The sequence below is a fragment of the Hemiscyllium ocellatum genome, chromosome 33 (assembly GCF_020745735.1).
Source record: "Hemiscyllium ocellatum isolate sHemOce1 chromosome 33, sHemOce1.pat.X.cur, whole genome shotgun sequence".
Lineage (NCBI taxonomy): Eukaryota > Metazoa > Chordata > Chondrichthyes > Orectolobiformes > Hemiscylliidae > Hemiscyllium > Hemiscyllium ocellatum.
The window spans coordinates 10,430,165-10,451,489 of NC_083433.1; the positions used below are offsets into that span (position 1 = coordinate 10,430,165).

General features: G+C 40.2%; 1 protein-coding gene across 1 annotated transcript in view; it reads right to left on the reverse strand.

Moving 5' to 3' along the window:
• Positions 1-5,845: 5,845 nt before the first annotated feature.
• The window catches only part of emc10 (ER membrane protein complex subunit 10), a 44,196-nt gene continuing 28,716 nt past the window's right edge, over positions 5,846-21,325 (reverse strand). Inside the window, exons 6-7 of the mRNA XM_060849492.1 lie at positions 20,555-20,648; positions 5,846-6,360 (exon numbers count right to left, since the gene is read on the reverse strand). Coding sequence (XP_060705475.1) covers positions 6,259-6,360; positions 20,555-20,648 — 196 coding nt within the window. The 3' untranslated portion in view covers positions 5,846-6,258. The remainder of the gene's footprint in view (positions 6,361-20,554; positions 20,649-21,325) is intronic.

Consider the following 21,325-nt stretch of genomic DNA (forward strand, 5'->3'; position numbering starts at 1 on the left):
TCCAGATGCTGCAGGTTAACCCATTATACCATAGAGGTATAATGCAGGGCGGCACGGTGGCACAGTGGTTAGGGCGGCACGGTGGCACAGTGGTTAGGGCGGCACGGTGGCACAGTGGTTAGGGCGGCACGGTGGCACAGTGGTTAGCACTGCTGCCTCACAGCACCTGAGACCCGGGTTCAATTCCCGACTCAGGTGACTGACTGAGTGGAGTTTGCACGTTCTCCCCGTGTCTGCGTGGGTTTCCTCCGGGTGCTCCGGTTTCCTCCCACAGTCCAAAGATGTGCGGGTCAGGTGAATTGGCCATGCTAAATTGCCCGTAGTGTTAGGTAAGGGGTAAATGTAGGGGTATGGGTGGGTTTCGCTTCGGCGGGTCGGTGTGGACTTGTTGGGCCGAAGGGCCTGTTTCCACACTGTAAGTCTAATCTAAAAAAAATCTAATCTAAAGAATTCCAGGATTTTGACCCAACAACAGTGGAGGAAAAGCAATAAATTTCCAAGTCAGGAGGATGAGTGGCTCAAAGGGTAACTTGCAAGTGGATGGCGTTACCATGTATTTGCTACCCTTGTCCTTCCAGATTGAAGTGGTCCTGGATATTGAAGGTGCTGTTTAAGGATTGTTTCTGCAGTGTATCTTGTAGATGGTACACACTGCTGCCAATTACCGTCGGTGATGGAGGGAGTGGATGTTTGCAGATGTGATGCCAATCAAGCAGGATGCTTTTTGCCGAATGGCGTCAAGCTTCTCGAGTGTTGTTGAAACGACTTCTATCCAGACAGGTTGGGAGTCTTTCATCATATTCTTGTGTCTTGTACTGGTTGACAGGCCTTGGGAGTCAGGAGAGGAGTTACTCACCGCAGTATTCCTAGCGTCTGACCTGCTCTCATGTTCATATGGGAAGTTCACTTCATCTTCTGGTCAATGGTTACCCCCAGAATGTTGACAGTTTGGGATTCAAACTTTCAAGCTCACCCTGCCATTCTATAAGATCATGGCTGATTTGCCTTAGGCCTCAACTCCTCTTTAGTGCCAGCTCTTTATAGCCCTCAGCATTTCAAAAATCTAACTATGCCCTCTTTAAATACTTTAGGTGATCTAGTTTCCAAAACTGGGGGTGGTTATGGTGGCGTAGTGGTTAGCACTGTTGCCTCACAACAGCAGGTATCCAGATTCAATTCCAGCCTCAGGCAATTGTCTGTGTGGAGATTGCACATTCTCCCTGTGTCTGCGTGGGTTTCCTGCAGGTGCTCAGATTTCCTACCACCGTCCAGAGATGTGCAGGTGAGGTGACTTGGCCATGCTAAATTGCCCATAGCGTTCAGGGATGTATTGGTTAGGTGCATTAATCAGGGGAATTGTAGTGTAATGGGTCTGGGTGGACTACTCTTCGAGGGGCGGTGTGGACTTGTTGGGCCGAAGGGCCTGTTTCCACAATGTAGGAATTCTAATTCAAACTCTCTCTGGTTGAGAATTCCAGCTATTCACTATCTTCAGAAAAGGAATTCCAGTTTTAAATGACTGTTCCCTTATTCTGGAACTATGCCCTCTGGATCAAGACTCCACTACTAGTGGAAACATTTTCTCAATAGATACCCTGTCAAACCGTATCAAAACCTTCTGAACTCCAACAGAATCATCCCTCATTCTTCTAAGCTCCACCAAATAAAATCATAACCTGCTTAATTATTATTGATATGTCAACCCCTTCATCCAGACATCAACCTCATGAATCACTTTTGAACTGTCTCTAGTGCTAACACATCCTTTCTTAAATACAAGAGCCAATACTATACACATTAGTGCAGGTGCAGCCTCATCAATACCTAATACAGTTGTTACAAACCTTCCCAGTTTTTAAACACCAACCCCTTAAGAATAAAGGTGAAAATTCTATTTGCAGTAATCGAAGCATTTGCATGTTAACCTTTTGTGTTTCATGCACAAGAACACCCAGATCACTCTGTCCTGAGCTTTTGTGGAATCTCTCGCTATTTAAATAATAGTCTACCTACTAAAATGCATGACCTCTCACACTTTGTTACACTAATCCAAACCTCCCACATTTTTGCCCATTCACTCAACCCATCTATCTCCCCTTGCAGATCCCTTCCGTCCTCATCTAAACATGCTCTCCCACCTATTTGTGTGACAACAACAAATTTGGATAAATTACATTCTGGCCTCTCCTGCAAGCCATTAATATAACTCGTAGATAAGAGGCCCGAAGACTGATTCTTGTGATATTCCACGAGAACTATATTTCCAACGTAAAGAAAAGACCCATTAATCCCAACTCTGACTTCTGCATCGAAAAGTGTGGTGCTGGAAAAGCACAGCAGGTCAGGCAGCATTCGAAGAGCAAGATAATCAACATTTCGGCCATAAGCCCTTCATCAGTAATGACTTCTGCACGTTGACCAATCCTCAGTTCAAGTTAATACATTACACTGAATACATGTTCCTATCTTGTACAGTAATGTTTCATGTAGTGTGTTATTAACTGCATCTAAAATCCCAATACACTACATTTACAGGTTGCCTTTTATCAATTTTACTTGTTAAATCGTCAAAGAACACTTAGCAAATTTGTCAAACAGGATTGTTCTTTCACAAAACCATGTTGGCCCAGTTTGATGGTATTATTTTTCTAAACAGCCTGATATTCCTTCATTCGCTATGGGCGTTGGCATTTTCCCAATGAGAATAAGAGAACATAATATATGAGAATATAATCACTCCATTGGTATAATCATTGAAACTAATTATTGCATCTATGAAGAAGTCTTAAAAGAGTCAAATCTCTACTGAACTGCACCAATTGTATTTCACTTGAATTCACTACTGAATAAAAAAAGACAATGCTTCACAGCTATATATCAAAGAGAAACAGCTAAGCAAGATATTGTCACATTCAAGGGTGCACATGGATGGCAGATGAAGAATGCTCAGATTTGGTTGTAATGCACTTAGATACTCGTGTCAACACCTGCCATTTCCGGTTTACATAAGTGACAACTGCTTGGGTGGCCTTGTGGAAGGTTGCACGCTGTTTTCCCCAACATTTTTAAGTGGGTCAGAAAAGAAACACTTGCAACCTTATATCAGCATAAAGTGATAAGACAGCAACATGGGGTCTCAGATGACAGCATCAAAACACATGGCAGTTCACTTCAAATTTTGAAAACATAAGAACTAAGAGCAGGAGTAAGCAATTCAGCCCCTCAAATCTGCTCTGCAATTTGATACAATCATGGCTGATCTCATCTGGGCTTCAAGTCCACTTTCCTGCCTCATATCCACAGTCCTTCAAACCATTATTCAGTTTGTCAAACTCCTCTTTGTTCAATTGTGTTTTGCAGATTATTATAGTATTAGAAAATGCTTAATTGCACTTTAAACTTTGGTCAGGTTGTCCAAAGGATTTGTTCTTTAAAAGACGGGACTTAGAATCAGTCTGCTGATTATCAACTCCTAAGGGCAAACATCTCAGATACATATATATATGCACTTTTATCAGGAGTCACCACAGCAGTGGAAACATTAGCCAATTATCCTCCTAACCTTGGAATTCTGAATTTAACTGGAGTGCTCCTCTTGCGAACTCAATTCAAAAAGGACTGGGCAGAAATGACTTCAGACAATTCAACCAGGTGCCACAAATTTTGCATAAAAAATAAAACTGCAGTTCAAAATGCATTTGCGGTTGGATATCCACTGACTGGACAATTGAAGCATAATAGTGACAATTTTAACGACATGTTGGATGGGTGATAACCAGCTTGTTCATTTAAGACCTGCAGCACTTGTGTTTATAGTACTTGAAGTCAACGCCAGCCAAAAAATTGAGATGAGGAATCTGAACGGGTACGAAGTAGTTTTAACTTAACTAACGTAAAAAAAAAAGTTATTTGTTGATGACAGCAGAACAAATTTGCAGTCATGACCAATCCATCAGAAATTTCCATTTATTATCTCAAGACTCTAAAATGAAATCAAAGACTTGAGTTTATTTGTACATATGCACAGTGGACATCATGCCTGTTTCAACTGGTAGTGCTTAAATATTTCTAACAATTTAAAATCTGTCTCCCTATGTCTGTTAATCTGCAGTGGAGGCTGCACAGCTTCAACTCACACTGGTTTTTCACTATTTGGAGATGCCAGTGTTGGACTGGGGTGTACGAAGTTAAAAATCACAACGCCAGGTTATAGTCCAACAGGTTTAATTGGAAGCACTAGCTTTCGGAGCGACGCTCCTTCATCAGGTGATAGCGGAGGGCTCGATCGTAACAGAATTTATAGCAGAAGTTTGCAGTGTGATGTAACTGAAATTGTACATTGAAAAATTGTCTGTTCAGCCTTTCATCTGTTAGAATACAGTGATAGTTTCACTTCTTTCATGTGTAAATCACAAAACCTTTTTTTAAAGTTGCATTCTCGGGTTAGCTGTTAACAATGGTGATAGCTAGACAATATGTTGAAGGTGTTAGCCCCCTGCGTTCTCCATCTATGACCTGATGATTAGGTCAATTCTAATCTAAAAAGTGAGATAACAGAGTTTTACATAAATTCATGCAGTTTTTGAGCTCAGAGTTCTACATGAATGTATGCAGTTTTTGAGCAAAGTGCAATATAACTCTGCAAGTACAAATTCACCCCACAAAATATGTGTGCGCATGTGGGTCTTTGTCTGTGTACCTGTCTGGGGTGGGGGTTGTGAGTGTGAGAAAGCATGTGTGTGTGTTTAGTGAGTGCAGAGTGTCTTAAGTCTGAGAGGGGGTGCATGTGAGGGTGTGGGAGTGTGTGTGTGTTTATGAGGGGTCTGTGTGTACCTGTGTCCGTGTGTATGAGAGAGTGTGTGTGTTTAGTGCAATGGTGATCACCTGTAATGTGACATGAACCCAAGATCCCAGTTGAGGCTCTCCTCATGGGTACCGAACTTGGCTATCAGCCTCTGCTCGGGCACTTTCCTCTGCTGCCTATGTCGAAGTCCACCATGGAGGATAGTCACCCGAAGGTCCGAGGCTGAATGTCCTGGACCACTGAAGTGTTCCCCAATTGGGAGAGTACCCTCCTGTCTGTTGATTGTTGTGTGGTGCCCATTCATCTGTTGTCGTAGCCTTTGGCTACAATCAACAGACAGGAGGGTTCCCTCCCAGTTGGGGAACACTTCAGTGGTCCAGGACATTCAGCCTCGGACCTTCGGGTGACCATCCTCCAAGGTGGACTTTGGGACAGGCAGCAGAGGAAAGTGGCCAAGCAGAGGCTGATAGCTAAGTTCGGTACCCATTGGGAAGGCCTTAACCGGGACCTTGGGTTCATGTCACATTACAGGTGATCACCACTGCACTCTATATACACACACACACACACACCCTTATAGACACACACTCCCACATGCACCCCCTCACAGACTTAAGACACTCTGCACTCACTAAACACACACTTTCTCATACTCATAACCCCCACCCCAGAAAGACAGACACACACACAGGCAAAGACCCACATGCACACATATATTTTGTGGGATGAATTTGTACTTGCAGGGTTATATTGCATTTTGCTCAAAAACTGCATGAATTCATGTAAAACTCTGTTATCTCACTTTTTAGATTAGAATTAATCTAAACATCAGGTCATAGATGGAGAACACAGGGGGCTATCACCATTATTAAAGCTAACCCGAGAATGCAACTTTAAAAAAAAGGTTTTGTGATTTACACATGAAAGAAGTGAAACTATCACTGTATTCTAACAGACAAGAGGCTGAACAGACAATCAATTTTTCAATGTATAATTTCAGTTACATCACACTGCAAATTTTTGCTATAAATTCTGTGTTACGATTGAGCCCTCCACTATCACCTGATGAAGGAGCGTCACTCCGAAAGCTAGTGTGCTTCCAATTAAATCTGTTGGGACTATAACCTGGTGTTGTGAGATTTTTAACTTTGTTTTTCACTAACCTTATTTCAATTACAGTGTGGTGCTGGCAACTAGTGGCAGGAATGGGGTTCTGCAGCAACAAGGCATGGAACTCTAACACTGACAAATTCAATTTTTGGAAAAATCACCAATGTTTATCTGAATTGTTCATATTTGTCCATTTGTGGTTTGGAGATTATTAGTTTGGAAAGTCCCAAGTTCTGAGAACATTAATTCAATCTTTGTCCAGCAAATATGACAATATTAGTTGTATTTACAACATGAAGCACTGTCAATAGGAAAATGTTGATAAGGTGTTTTTGCTGTATACATCATCTTCCACCTCCACCTGAACCGCCACCACTGCCTCCTCCATTGGGATCCTGAGCACCCGACATCATCAGAAAAATCACAATGGGGACGATATACATCCACTGTTAAAAAGGAGAGAGAGAAAGAAAGAAAGAAGTCAACTCTGAATTCCCAAATGATAAAAAAAATTCACTTGTCCCTGCAATGAAGGAGATCCCAACTGTTCAACAATACAAAAAGACTGTGCACAGGGCCCATTTGTAAACAATGTGACATTCACTTTACAAACTTTATTTAGCAATTTAGTTTAAAAGTATGGCAAAAGCTACAGCCTTAGTGAGGCAAGGCAGCATGGTCCAGGCACAGGTTAATGAGCTGGATTACCACAAAAAATAAGCAATTCTCAAATGAAATTACCCTTCCACTGCTCACAAAATGCTGCAAAGATGAATGCTGCGCGCATTGTGTTCTAAGGTCAATAATAAGAAAGTTACTGTTGCTTTCACTCATGAAGGATTTAAAAACACCCTCATCTCAACCCTGAATGTGCCAGCTGTCAACTGGCAGCAATAGTTGCAGCCCCTTGGAAATACTCAGCTATTCTATAGGTATAAACCAGCCACTACAGGGAAGATTTTCCATTCCTGCATGATTTCAATCACTTAAACAATAAAACAAGGGAAGCAATATCAGGAAGCCTACTGGATTTCCCACTGTCTAAGTTAAATCATTAATAGACTGAAATCAGGTAAGGTCCTTTCCTTGTACCTAAACCTTTCACCCAGTTTTCCTCAGAGTACTGCTTCCATACATTTCAATACAGCTAGGTGCAGAAGCAGGAAATCCAGTGCCCTAAATATTGTCAGCCTATCTCACTTTGGAAATTTTCCACAGTCAAGTCTAACTTAATCTGGAGGCACTAGTCAAAAACAGCCACTTCGACAACAAGAGTAACTTGACAATGATCTGAAGGAGGAAGCTTGGGTAATTTTCTTCCCCACTGACTCATTGACAAACTGCAACTCAAATGATTATGCCACCAAAGACCAGAGCATAAACTTGGGTCCTTCTGCTCTAACTGGCTTAATTCCACTTTGAATGTTAACATTCCCCCACCCCATAGTGGGTAATTGTATGTGGAAAATTTATGGGCAGTCTCACAATTCGAAACATCACAATAGCAACATTGTTAAGCTAACAGCTTGTAACAGATTGGCAACTGGCATTTCACATCAATTAACAACATAGATCCACATTTTGGGGGGGGTGGTAAACACAGCTCTAGGCAAAAGGATCTTATGGTGCAGTAGTGGCATCTCTATCTGTGGGTTACAAGGTTCAAGTTCAAGACCCACCTGCCCTGAGTGTATCTGAACAGTGCCTTAGATGAGTTTTTAATCCTCATTTTACATCAGATACAGAATCATTGGCCTTCCAAGCCAGTGTTTCTCCTCCCAAAGAAACAGTAATTGCCAATTTGTTGTTTGATGTACTTTATTTTAAAAATAAGATGGTCCTGATGGCAACCATTTTCTTTTAAATTTGTTAAAGTCTGGATGATAGAACGGTTTAGAAGATGTTGCTTTGTTGCATAGTATTATGGTTGAACTGTCCACTGCTCATAGTAACCTACAGCAGTGGCAAATTCGAGACTGTTAACAAAGTAAAAGTCAAATTCTTGTACTAATTATCAGGAAAAGGATAGATTTGTAATGAATTTAAACTCAATTTGAATTCAAGAACAAAGTATTATGCGGCAATAAATTACAAAAGCTGCAGATCTAACTATGGTATTGTCAGTACAAACACGATTTAAATCAGTGTCCCAATTCAAATTACACCACCACATGACTCTCGTGGCTTTCATTCAATATATTTCAGAGGTTACTTCAAATTGCATTTGCACATAATCCCCAAGGTAAATGGCTAACACAGGATTTAAAATGCTGCTGACAAGTAACAGTATTCATACTGAATGCTGTGACGACTGAAAGACCTTTCACAGCTTCCATATCTTATCCACCTTCTTCCATCGGATTGTTTTAGCAAACATTCAAGAGATTTCTGAATGATCTTCCACAGCATTCCAGGTCAAGATGAACCGGGTTTCTTTCTTTCCCTGTTCCAATTAAATCTGTCCCAAGAACAATGATGGCCAGATAGGTTGCTGCACCCCACTCACGGCTCCAAGCATTAATGGACAGGCAGACAGCCTATAACCAAGTTACTAGTGCATAGTCAATTCTTAAGTTCCTTATGTTGCCACTGAGGCGGCAGCCTGGGTATCCATCACCTTGGATCTTGGGTAACCTCTAATGGTCTGTAACTGTGCATTCAGGAACTTCGAAGAAATAAAGGAGCACAAAGAGACAATGTTTCATAATTTCACAAAAGTCTCTGAATCAAGTTAAAGTTTTAAAACCTTATTCAAAGTTTTATTTCTTTCTAACCCTCCTCTCTTGGATAATCAAATGGTTCTTGAGCATTAGATGTCTTCCATCAAGAACATCAATTTCCACTCTTTTGGCACAGTGTTGGCAGCGTGACCACTGAGGGTATTACAGCCAGGCTCTACTTACCAAATGTGGCAGTTTTATTTTTCTTAGCCCAGAAACCTAGAGGTTAACTAAACCAGCTAATAGCTGTTCCAGCTGACTGAGCACAAGCAGAAATCAAAACCGGGACACTCCGGTGTCTCTTAACATTCAATCTTGCCTGGGAGATCTAATTTCCCAGTTTGAATTGAAATGATCTTATGGTGGAAGGGGTTTTGACTGAAATCCAGTTTAGTACACAAACTTCTGCTATTCCCAACTGGTGGACAATGGAAATAACTCTGGGACACAGGGCCAAAGATAGACTATAAATGGGAACCAAAAAAAAGGAAGACATGGACACAATGGTGCATTAAATAAGTGAGAGCGATCATGAAGGAAGTCATGACTTAGGACTGTGAATAAGTTATGAAAAATCTCTAAGGTATTGGCCTTGGCTAAGAAGTAGTGCTTTTGCCTTTAGTGACAAAACAGGTTGAAATACCACTCCGGCAGCTTTGGCACATCACTGAACATGGCAGCGAGTGCTGAATTATACAAGGTGTCGTTTTTTTGGCTGTGACATTATCCCAAGATCCCATGACAATATTTGAAGGACAGCACAAGAGTTCTACTGGCATGCTGGGCAACATCTGACCATCAAGAAAAACGATCAGAAACAGATTATCTGCCCATGTATCTCATTACTGTTTATGAGATTTTTCTATGCATATATTGACTACTGTGATCCCTTACATTACAACACTGATTGCACTTCAAAATAAATGAACTTCACAGGCTGTAAAATGCTCTGGAATGCCCTGAGGTCCCAAAAGATTCTGCGTAAATTTAAGCTCTTTCTTTCAAAACAAAGCGCACACCAAACAACTCTTCCCAGCAATGAAAATGATGTTAATGTTAGGAATATTCTAATTGCAATGAACCTACTCTGGCATTCATCCTTTTTTTTTCTATAAAGTACATTGAGAAATAATTATATTTAAAGGCTCCTGAATCAAGTCTTCTAAATCCATTTCATCAGGAGAATAGTAAAGGAGATATACTTCTGGCAATGTCAGCCAAGATCATCCTTTATCATGCCACTGCAGCATTTTATTAGCTTTCAGACAGGCCATTTATGTTTGATTGCTGACTTTCCTCCTTTCTTCACTCTTGATGGTATCAACTCCTTGCTGGAGGTGCATGATTCCATAGGGGCCAGCTGCCCTCTACTAGCTCAGTCAGGCAACTATTTGTCACACTGAAGCCTGGTTACTAAGTGCCGGCAGGCAGGTTTTGGCTGTGGAAGGCTTGCAAGCTTTCTGTCTTTAGAATGTGGAGCAGAAGCAGGGTTGCTCAATCCTCCCACCTAACCAGAGGGCACTGAAACCATTTGCAACATGCCCAACCGCTGCTAAGGATGAAATCTACTCATTCAAGACTGACTAGGAATCCAACCAGTTACCTTCTACCCTTTAGTTCAGTGCTACACTAGACCATCAGGCTGTTTTGCTTTTATTCAGTCTCCGCTGGTTTTGATTCTGCTATTGCTATTTACATTCCTGCACCTTAGTACCTCAACACAACAGGAGATCAATGTTTTAACTCAACTAATATTTGACAAAGCTTTTTCCCAAGAAAGAAAAGGAAAATTATAGATTTTCTGCAGCTCTTCGTGTATATCTTCAGACTGTGCTGTCAAAATCTCCCTGGGAGATTAGGATAAGGGTTCTTAATCTTCTTGAGCACCAGCAGGGCAAGCAAAACCACAACATTCACACAAAGCTGTGTGAATTAAACATAAATGCAACAGACCACCCCAATCTCCTGATCAGCAGATCAACCAAAAAAACCACGTGCTAATCTTCATGTTGTAATAATAGATAAATGAGAGATAGTTACCACTGACCAAAAGACAAGCGCATCAAGCTCTTGCAAGTAATTAAATTATAAATGGCAAGGAAAGAAGAACAGTTTACCAAAAGGAAATCTAAAAACATAAAGCTGTTACTTATGAAATAATGTTACCACAAAGGTGTCAGATTGTTATAAAAACCTAACTGGTGTACTAATCCTTTAAAGACTCACTCCTTACTTCGTCCAGTTTAAATGTAATTCCAGTTCTATGACAAGATGATTGATTCTTAAACTGCCCACTGAAAAGGTCGATCAAGCCACTCAACTGTACCAGATTTGCCAAATGTTTTGGCTAAGGTAACAATCAGGATAAGCAATAACTTATAGTTGTGCCAAGGATGACCACAAACAAAGGCCAATGTTTTAAAAGAAAGATAAATTACATCCAATTCCATTTTAAAATTTTAACTATAGGAATCTAGCCAGCTAAAGTGAATTCCTCCAATAAAACCTTCCATTATCTATAATAAAACTCCAACTATAACTTGTGGAAAGGGAACAGCTGGAACTTAGTCTTGTGATGTGCAATGAAATTTTCCTATGAAGTCATTCCACACTATTCACCTAGACTCAATTCATTCCAAGAGGAGGAGAGAATCTGGTGGGACCAAGCAGGGAGTAAACATTAATTTGACAACATACTTTCCAGATCGAATTTGATATCTGAGCATGACCATGAACATGTTTTTCTTCAATACAAAATATAACACTTTGATCAAAAAAACACCCAATTCACCTTAAAACAGTTAAAACCAACCTGTCCAGATTTCCCTTTAAGTACTACAAAGATCCTGCTTCCCCAGCGTTAAACACCACCTTTCACATCAACCCACAATAAAATATTACATATCTCCACTCTTTGACCCAAGTCCACAATTCCACATAAAGTAAGATAATAACCAATAAAAGGCCAAGGAAGTCATTAATCCTTTCATTTAAAATAAATATTACCACCTCCTCTTCTTGAGAATCACTATCTTTGGTGTCTCTATAAATGTACTGCTCTGCATTTTACATTCGATGGACATCCTTGCTGATTTTCATTCTTTGGGAATACATTATCTCACCTGTGACTATTCCCACTGTTCACCCAACCTAAATCTTTAAGATATTACAGTGGAAATGACCTAAAGTGATTCAGGTTGAAAAATGGCCTTATAAATCGAAATCCCCACATGCATCAGACTTGTTTCGGCCATTCTTCATGTTTTGGTCAATTAACAACCACAATGCACACATCAACCATACATGACACTATCCTCTCACAGTCACACCACTTAACACATTAATTTCATGCAGCTGTCATGGACTGACAACCAGAATCAGGAAGCAGAATGGATTTCTTCCCAGGAGAACCAGGGGAATCAAGGACACCTAACAATATTCTGGTCGAAACCAAGTTACTTGGCATGCTCCAAAAATATGAATCTGGGATTTTCAAGTCCATGAGATTAGCCCATTTGACCGAAAATGTCATTAACTGTTTTCTTAAACAAAAGAAGTGGTAATGCTGACAACAGGTGGACATATGTCCATTGGTACGCAGGGAGAAAGAAAGTTTTTAAAAAGTTATTGTCCCTTATAACAGTTTCTTGTAATTGTAGACACCAGTTCTTCAGTGGAACACCCTCAATCATTAGTTGCTTACAAGATCCCAAAACATTCCAGCGTTAATCAAACTTCAATATTTTGTCCAATCTGTGAGGTCTAGATCATTGTCCAGAGTAGAGTTATCGTGAATAAGTCAGTGTCTGAACAGACATGTGACTGTGTTTGATAATTTAACCAGAGAAGATTTTGCCAAGACGTGCAGTCACTTGCAGAGTCATCAGCCCTATGCTAGCATTCACTCATCAATCCTACATTGCTGTGCCCATCAATTCTCTCTCCCAACAGACTGGGTGACTCTCAGTCATGCAGGTTGCCTCAGCATTGCTGCGTATTGCTACAACTCAGTGGTACTGTGGCCAAAGGAGTGAAGCGGTCAAATGAGTGCACACAAATTTTGCATTAACTGGATTCGTTTGGATCAATCTGAACGCAGTGTTTTTGATTCAAACAGAAATAAATTTAAAGGAGAAATATGAGACTGCAAGTGATAAACAAACTATTCAAGGTCGAATGATATTTGAGATTTGGGAAGCTCTAATAAATGAAGCACAATAAACAACTGCAAAACAATATCAAAATGAATCAGTACTTATGTCATGCAACTAAAGCCACAAGGATAATTGGTATTTTCTTTTGGAGAGCGGCTCAGCTCCTTTATGGAAAGCACATCAAAGAGATCAGTTGGCTTTCCCCACTTCAGGCAGCCTCTGAACCGATAGAAATTTAATTTACATGAACAGTTTCTAGGGTATGTTGTTGCACAGTTCAAAAATAATCTGGAGATAGGTGCTATTAACATGCAATGAATGCTTTCACATTGCCAGGAAGTAAAACACTCCCTTGGGTGGTAGGATTGCATCTGTTCTATTGGTAACAATCATCATTAATGTTTGTCTAAAGGCAGAAGTCTCTCAATGGACAAGCTTCTGAAAAATTTGAGCTTGCTGTTCTGATGCTAAACGAATCTAAAGATGGGACTGAGACTTCAGATATAAAAGGGAAATACAACCACTTGACCTTTGAGAAAATGGATAGTGCCTTGCTGGTCACTGTATACATTCTGAAACACTTGGGAACCACCATTACTTTGCAGACGTCAGGCTTGTGCTCCTAGTTCCGGAGGCACTGACAGTATTTATAACCATGAGAAAGATGGCCCCGCCCAGAATTAAATGCCACTGCATAAATAAAAGAAAAATACCAGCTCATCAAATTTAAAAGTACAATAGCACAATATATTATGCATTCGTGAGGCAGCATTTCTGAAGGTCACCATGTATCACTGAGTTTACAGCATGCAGCTTTTACTGAATCTCTTCCTCACTTTTCAACAATATAAATTCCAGAACATCTCAACCCATTCTATTGCAAACTTTACAAATTGCAGTACTTCTAGAAATACAGCTGTTAGATGCAAAACCCATCACCTCTCAAATATTCTCCAAATCACTGCACAAAATCCCATCCTTTCTTCCACTTTCCAAATTTCTCTTGAAGATGCTAAATTAGACTGAGTATGTTTGCTTCCATGGCGACCATCAGGTACCTGTCTAAAGCTTGGCAGAGAGTTTGGCAGGCTAACTGAGAAAGATGTCCCAGTCAAACCCAATTGTGTGGTCACCGATTGCTGCATGTGCATTTTGCAGATCAAGTCACCAAAGAATTTGATGGAAGTTTTACATTCTCCATCTAAGAGTCACTGAAACCGACAGTTGAGGACTACTTTTCAAAAATTCTTTACCGCTGTTTGAAGAAAACGTTTCAATAGGAGTAAATCTCTGTAAAATAAAGAATATGCCATATGCACAAGTTGCAAAAGTATGCCTTAACAGGGGTAAAATAAATCCTATGGTCATCTTTCAAATCATGAGATTCAATGATAGTACAAGGTCAACTGCTGCTACATGCCACAAAGCTACCAGAAATGAAAAGGATGATTGATAAGGTTAAGTGAAATATATGCAAGGACACTATACGCCAGTGATCTGACAATATCTAAAATTCCTCTTCTCGGAGTTTAACAGAGACACCAACTCATTTAACATTATTTTAAAGAGATTAATTCTTTTGCTAAAAATAGCAAGCAGAGACAGAAATCCAGAATGAGCATGCTCAAGTCACACAATAATATCACTAATGACAATTCTTTTTTACTATAGAGTTTAACAGCATCTGTATTAGGTAATGCCAGTTGATTGGTTGTGATCTCTAATCATTTCAAAATTGACACTGAATAATAAAAGAAACTGATTTTTTTTCCACATTTCTTTTGTAATATTTGGTTTGCAATTAGTTTGCTTCTTCACTCACTGAATTTTTAGCTGATTTATTGTGATGCTTCAAAATACATAACTTTGATTTTTAAAGTTGCCTTTCTTCGTTTTGGAGACAAATTATATGACATTGTTACAACATGCAGATAAAGAAAGGGGCTAAATCAACAAATTGAGCCAACAAGGTTAAAAAAAAAGAAAGTGCTAGAGTATATTTTCATCAGCAGTCTGTCACACTTTGCTGAAAAAAGTCACTGCAGTCAGAAACAGAATACCGCTTCAGATTATAAGGTCTTTTGATGATATCATTGTGCAGGAGCTTGAATTATTCCAAATACGTTTTGCACAAGTAGTTTTTGCAACTAATCTGGAACCTGAGGTACTGCTGTCTTCTGAAATAGTTTGGAGAGAGCCAAAATCGAGCAGAAATTAATGTTCTAGGATTTTGAGAGCTGTACAAGGCCTAAAATACGTAGCAGCAAGACTGTGGAAAGTGATGAGTGAACTGACAAGAGGGAAACAGTCTCACCAAACTACTTGTCATAGATGTATTTATCCCTAACAGTATCTGAAGGAGCACCCAGCACATAGTCCTGGCAGAAGTAAAATCTCATGCTCATATTGAGGACACCGTCCATTGTGTTGTGTGGCAATACCTCCTGTAAAGTAAGACGTACCAAGTATGCAGTTCTGGTCACCTTGTTATAGGAAGGATATTGCTAGGGAATGGAAGGTTTGAGATATAAAAATAGACCAGGAAGACTGGGACATTTTTCACTGGAGCGTAGGAGGTTGAGGTATGTAAACCTTATAGAGGTTTATAAAATCATAAGGGGCATAGATAAGGTTAATCACACGGGTCTTTTCTCTATGGTGGAGGAGTTAAAAACTAGCGGCCATATTTTTAAGTGAGAGAAGAAAGATTTAAAAAGGAGATAAGGGGCAACATTTTAAAGAGTGGTTCGTGTGTGGAATGAACTGAAAGAGAAAGTGGAGGATGCAGGTATAGTACAAGATTTAAAATACATTTGGATAAGTTCATGAATAGGAAAAGTTTTGAAGGGATGTGGGTCAAGCGCAAGCATGCAGGACTAGTTTAGTTTGGGAATGTGGTTGGCGGTGGACTGGTTGGACTGAAAGGTCTGCTTCCATGCTATTGACTCCATAAGAATGCAGAGGTCTGTGCATGGACAGTAAAACTCAAGGATGCAGCTTTCAGCCTGGACAAAACAACTCATTAAAGAACTCTAAACATGACAACACACTATTGGCAATGTTGAAAAAGGCACATGTTTCATCACTACTCAGTATCCTGCACATAAATTTTAAACTATATATTTAAACTTCAACAGTTCTGTGAATTTGTATAACTGAACCAAATAATTTGTGATTTTTTTTAACAAATGGGAAATATAAAATAAGCAATGTCTTGGAATCAAAGGGTGAATCATGTTTAGCAGAATAACTCATGTTGATGGTTATTGGGAAGATCATATTCAAATGTGTGTGTAATTTCACAAACTATGATGTAATACAGTAAAAGATTTTTATATTTCAATAAAACACAATATAGGGTTTAATAGTCATAAATGAGTTTTTTCCACAGTGAACAGAACTCACTTTCCAGGGTAAAGAGGACAGAAAATGGTTCCAGATTTGAAGTGGAGAAAAATAAATCAATCGCTTTCAGTTGCATAGGCGAACAACAGCTTCATGGTTTCAGGAAAGGTAACTAAACTGTTGTTAAAATGCAGCTTTTGTTGATGAGAGAGATTAGAACAATCCTTTGATTGATTCATTCCTCCAGGCAAACAATTTTAAGTTTTTCAGCACTTATGCCTGTGCGCACAACAAATACTGCTCCTATCAACATTTTATCACAGCATTATGGGGCACTCACAGTGACTCAGCTTTGCAGCGTAAATTCAACCTGTGTAGTTGTGGTTCTGTTTGCCAAGCTGGGAATTTGTGTTGCAGACGTTTCGTCCCCTGTCTAGGTGACATCCTCAGTGCTTGGGAGCCTCCTGTGAAGCGCTTCTGTGATCTTTCCTCCGGCATTTGTAGTGGTTTGAATCTGCCGCTTCCGGTTGTCAGTTCCAGCTGTCCGCTGCAGTGGTTGGTATATTGGGTCCAGGTCGATGTGTTTGTTGATTGAATCTGTGGACGAGTGCCATGCCTCTAGGAATTCCCTGGCTGTTCTCTGTTTGGCTTGTCCTATAATAGTAGTGTTGTCCCAGTCGAATTCATGTTGCTTGTCATCTGTGTGTGTGGCTACTAAGGATAGCTGGTCGTGTCATTTCGTGACTAGTTGATGTTCATGGATGCGGATCGTTAGCTGTCTTCCTGTTTGTCCTATGGAGTGTTTTGTGCAGTCCTTGCATGGGATTTTGTACATTACATTGGTTTTGCTCATGCTGGGTATTGGGTCCTTCGTTCTGGTGAGTTTTAGATTAGACTTACAGTGTGGAAACAGGCCCTTCGGCCCAACAAGTCCACACCGACCCGCCGAAGCGCAACCCACCCATACCCCTACATTTACCCCTTTACCTAACACTATGGGCAATTTAGCATGGCCAACTCACCTGACCCGCACATCTTTGGACTGTGGGAGGAAACCGGAGCACCCGGAGGAAACCCACGCAGACACGGGAAGAACGTGCAAACTCCACACAGTCAGTCGCCTGAGTCGGGAATTGAACCCGGGTCTACAGGCGCTGTGAGGCAGCAGTGCTAACCACTGTGCCATCGTGCCGCCCAAGTTGTTGTCTGAGAGTGGCTGTTGGTTTGTGTGCTGTTATGAGTCCTAGTGGTCGCAGTAGTCTGGCTGTCAGTTCGGAAATGCTCTTGATGTATGGTAGCGAGGCTAGTCCTTTGGGTTGCGGCATGTCCTCGTTCCGTTGTCTTTCCCTTAGGCATCTGTTGATGAAATTGCGGGGGTATCCGTTTTTGGCGAATACATTGTATAGGTGTTATTCTTCCTCTTTTTGCAGTTCTGGTGTACAGCAGTGTTTTGTGGCCCTTTTGAATAGTGTCTTGATGCAACTTCTTTTGTGTGCGTGTTGGGGTGGTTGCTTTCGTAGTTCAGGACTTGGTTCACTGCCATACATCAGGAGCATTTCTGAACTGACAGCCAGACTACTGTGACCACTACGACTCATAACAGCACACAAACCAACAGCCACTCTCAGACAACAACTCACCAGAACGAAGGACCCAATACCCAGCATGAGCAAAACCAATGTAGTGTACAAAATCCCATGCAAGGACTGCACAAAACACTACATAGGACAAACAGGAAGACAGCTAACAACCCACATCCATGAACACCAACTAGCCACGAAACGACACAACCAGTTATCCTTAGTAGCCACACACACAGATGACAAAAAACATGAATTCGACTGGGACAACACTACTATTATAGGGCAAGCCAAACAGAGAACAGCTATGGAATTCCTAGAGACATGGCACTCATCCACAGATTCAATCAATAAGCCCATCGACCTGGACCCAATATACTGACCACTGTAACAGATAGCTGGAACTGACAACCAGAAGTGGCAGATTCAAGCCACTACAAATGCCGGAGGAAACATCACAGAAGCGCTTCACAGGAGGTACTGAGCACTCCCAAGCACTGAGGATGTCACCTAGACAGGGGACAAAACGCCTGCAACACAAATTCCCAGCTCAACGAACAAAACCACAACAACGAGCACCCGAGCTACAAATCTTCTCACAAACTTTCAATCTGTGTAGACTTGGCGAATTTTGCAATTGGAGCACTGGGAGGAGAGTGCCCAATAAACTCCATTTCATTTGTTTAGGAAGTGGGGAAACAAGAATTATGGCCCCAGTGCAAACTATGAATTTGTGAAAATATGAAGAAACTGTGTGTTTGGTTCCAGATCTAGTGTGAGCTTGATCAAATAACCAATTAACATTCTAGGTCTGGAGATCAAAGAACCCAAAAGCAACAGAACTGCATCCCAAGATGAACCAAGGCCTTTAGGAGTAGGGCTCAGAGAAGCAAAGAAAAAAATCTTCCAATACATAACATTTTGATTTCTTATCTTCAGTGATCACTAAGTGGAAAAACTCCAAAAGGAAATCTCTAAAAAAAAGGATAAAATCTAAAACAAAACTGTATGCGTTATAAAATTAAATGATGTATGGCAATATGATTAGAGTTGCAACACTCTCAAGAGAACAGAGTGTCTGAAACGTAATGAGTTTCACTCTTGCGGTTTAATGCATTATCCATACGCCTCAAGTGTACTATTGCTTGGCACATATTCTCAGCCACTGTTTGTGCTTCATTTAATCCTGTCGCCAAATGAATACATTAGTTTCTGGTGAGCAGGTCAGGTCACTTTCACTGCAGCAGTCAGCAGTTTGAAACTCAACTCAGAACTCTAAGTATAATGAAATCTTAACAGAATTCTTCACCACTGATGGATCTTATAAAGGCATTTCTGAAGTGAATTTGTTTAGTTCTGCACTAAAGGATTTCATCCATAGGGTCTCCTTGGAATTCCTTATTAAAACATCAAGGATATTCTCTTCTCAGTGAGTAGATGAGAACTATAAACCAGAAGGTCCATATTTGATCTAAAACCACACTTAGTTGCTCAGGGCTGCAATTAAGGCACTGTTTCTGATTGAGGTCGCTGATGTTAAATTGTAGTCCTGTAGCAGTAAATGCCACATGAGGGAGCAAGACAGATAAAAAATTAGAAGTAACAAACTAGAATTAAATCCAATGAATTCTAGCATCATTACTGATTCCTTCATCAATCTGCAACTGCAAAGACCAAATGTGAAGGTGTCTCACATCAGCTTCAAGAGTTCAGATTCAACAGCAGACCAACTGCTAAAATAAGACAAAGTAGAAGTCTCCGGATGAGGACAGATTTCTGAAAAACACTCAACATTAACTTTCTGGGCAGTTGTCAATATCCAGAAAGTCAGATCAAGATTTTAATGGTATGATAGAATGTGGGCCTACTGCACCTGATTATTTAACACAGACTAGATCACAATGCTTTCCACTGCAATCAGCATGAAATACTGAAAGGCAAAATTAACAAGAACTAGTGCTTTAACATTCAGCGGAAAGAGGAAAAACAGTGGTCTCCCAGTTATGTTGTGTATTTGACAATTTTGGACTCTAGTTCCTTCATATGTAACTTTGAACCTGCAAAGAAACTAAATTACTAAGTCCCCTTTTTTTATGCGCAGCGTTATATAGCTCTTATCTAGCTACGTGACCCTTAAATAAGGTGTTGAATTTTATTTGACTGCTTAATAGCATCAAATGCACTTAAATATATTGCACATAAATGACAGTAACACATTAAGAGATGTGTCAGCGTCATCAGATATGTCTTCTCTATTTATAATAAATGTGGATCAGCTTGTTTGAGGGCCATAGGAAAAGGATTGCTCCTTCTTGTACTTGCGTTTGTGCCTCTGTCTCTGTCTCTCTCTCCATCCTGTCACCCACTTCTCACTGTTGAGAAAACTTAGCACTGGACTGAACCAGGAACCTCTGTGGCATGTATGGCTTGGAGCTATGTCAGTGAAACATTTATGCACTAAGCCATCCTACAGTCTGAGAAAACTTTAACCACTTATTTTTAAAAATACATGATCGTAGATGAATTGCAGCAGGGAAAATACACTGGAGGCTATGATTTGAAATAAACAACTGCTGGTTTTTATTTCACTGTCAATCCTAGAGTAGCTAGCTGAGTGTTCAGTGCATTTTATAATATCAGACTTTAACCCCTTTAAATAGCATAATATCACACACAGCTCCTGTAATGTACAATACTTGCTGTGCTTTTAGAAATATCTTCCTGGAATTTTCTTCAAGATGAATAATGCATTAATTCCACATTATTATTCAAACATTTATTTCACTAATAACATTTATCCCAAGAAAGCTATATTTTTCCCTCACAAACGGGTCAACTTACATATTTTGCAATGAATGACTTCTGCTCCTGTGGATTTTTTGCTTTCTGGGCCTGTTCATGCTCTAACCGCTCAATAAATGCTGCAGTCTCTGGCCTACAATGGAAACCGTAAGACATTTTAGAGTTGCATCAGTAAAGTAGGCTGATGCATCCTAACAGCTTAGGGTCCACGAGAGATGATCAATTAAAAGTATTGTTAATATATGAAAAGGCAGTGTTGCTACAGCCGTCCACTATTCTGTTATTTCACAAACTTCCATAAATTGCAGCCTAAAAGATAACCGAATATGCAAGATGAGCCCATTTTCTTGGTCCTAATAATTATGTATTTCCATATATTTGAGTATAAATCAAGCCCCTTTATATCCACAACAGGCTACCCATGCACTAGTAGTCAGCCATAATTTTTCTCCTCACAAATGCACATTTTACTTGGGAGTACCTTACAACCTGGCATAAGCAATTGATCAGGTGATACAGACTGAGATACAAAGATATGAAGGAGTTTAAACCATAATCACTCTTTGGGTCTGAAGCAGATGACATGGCAACCATTCATCCCAGTGTTTCACTTTTATTCTTGATGTTGATGTCTTTGCTAGTTCTTATGGCATCTTTAGTTGTAGAACAATTGCATGTTTTCCACATCTCTACACATATCATTAATCTTTAAACAAGGGATTCTGGGTAATCCAAGATGGAAGACAGGAACAAATTGTGGCAAGAAGAGCGGCTCCTTTTTTGAAGTATTTTCAGCATAGGAACTGATTT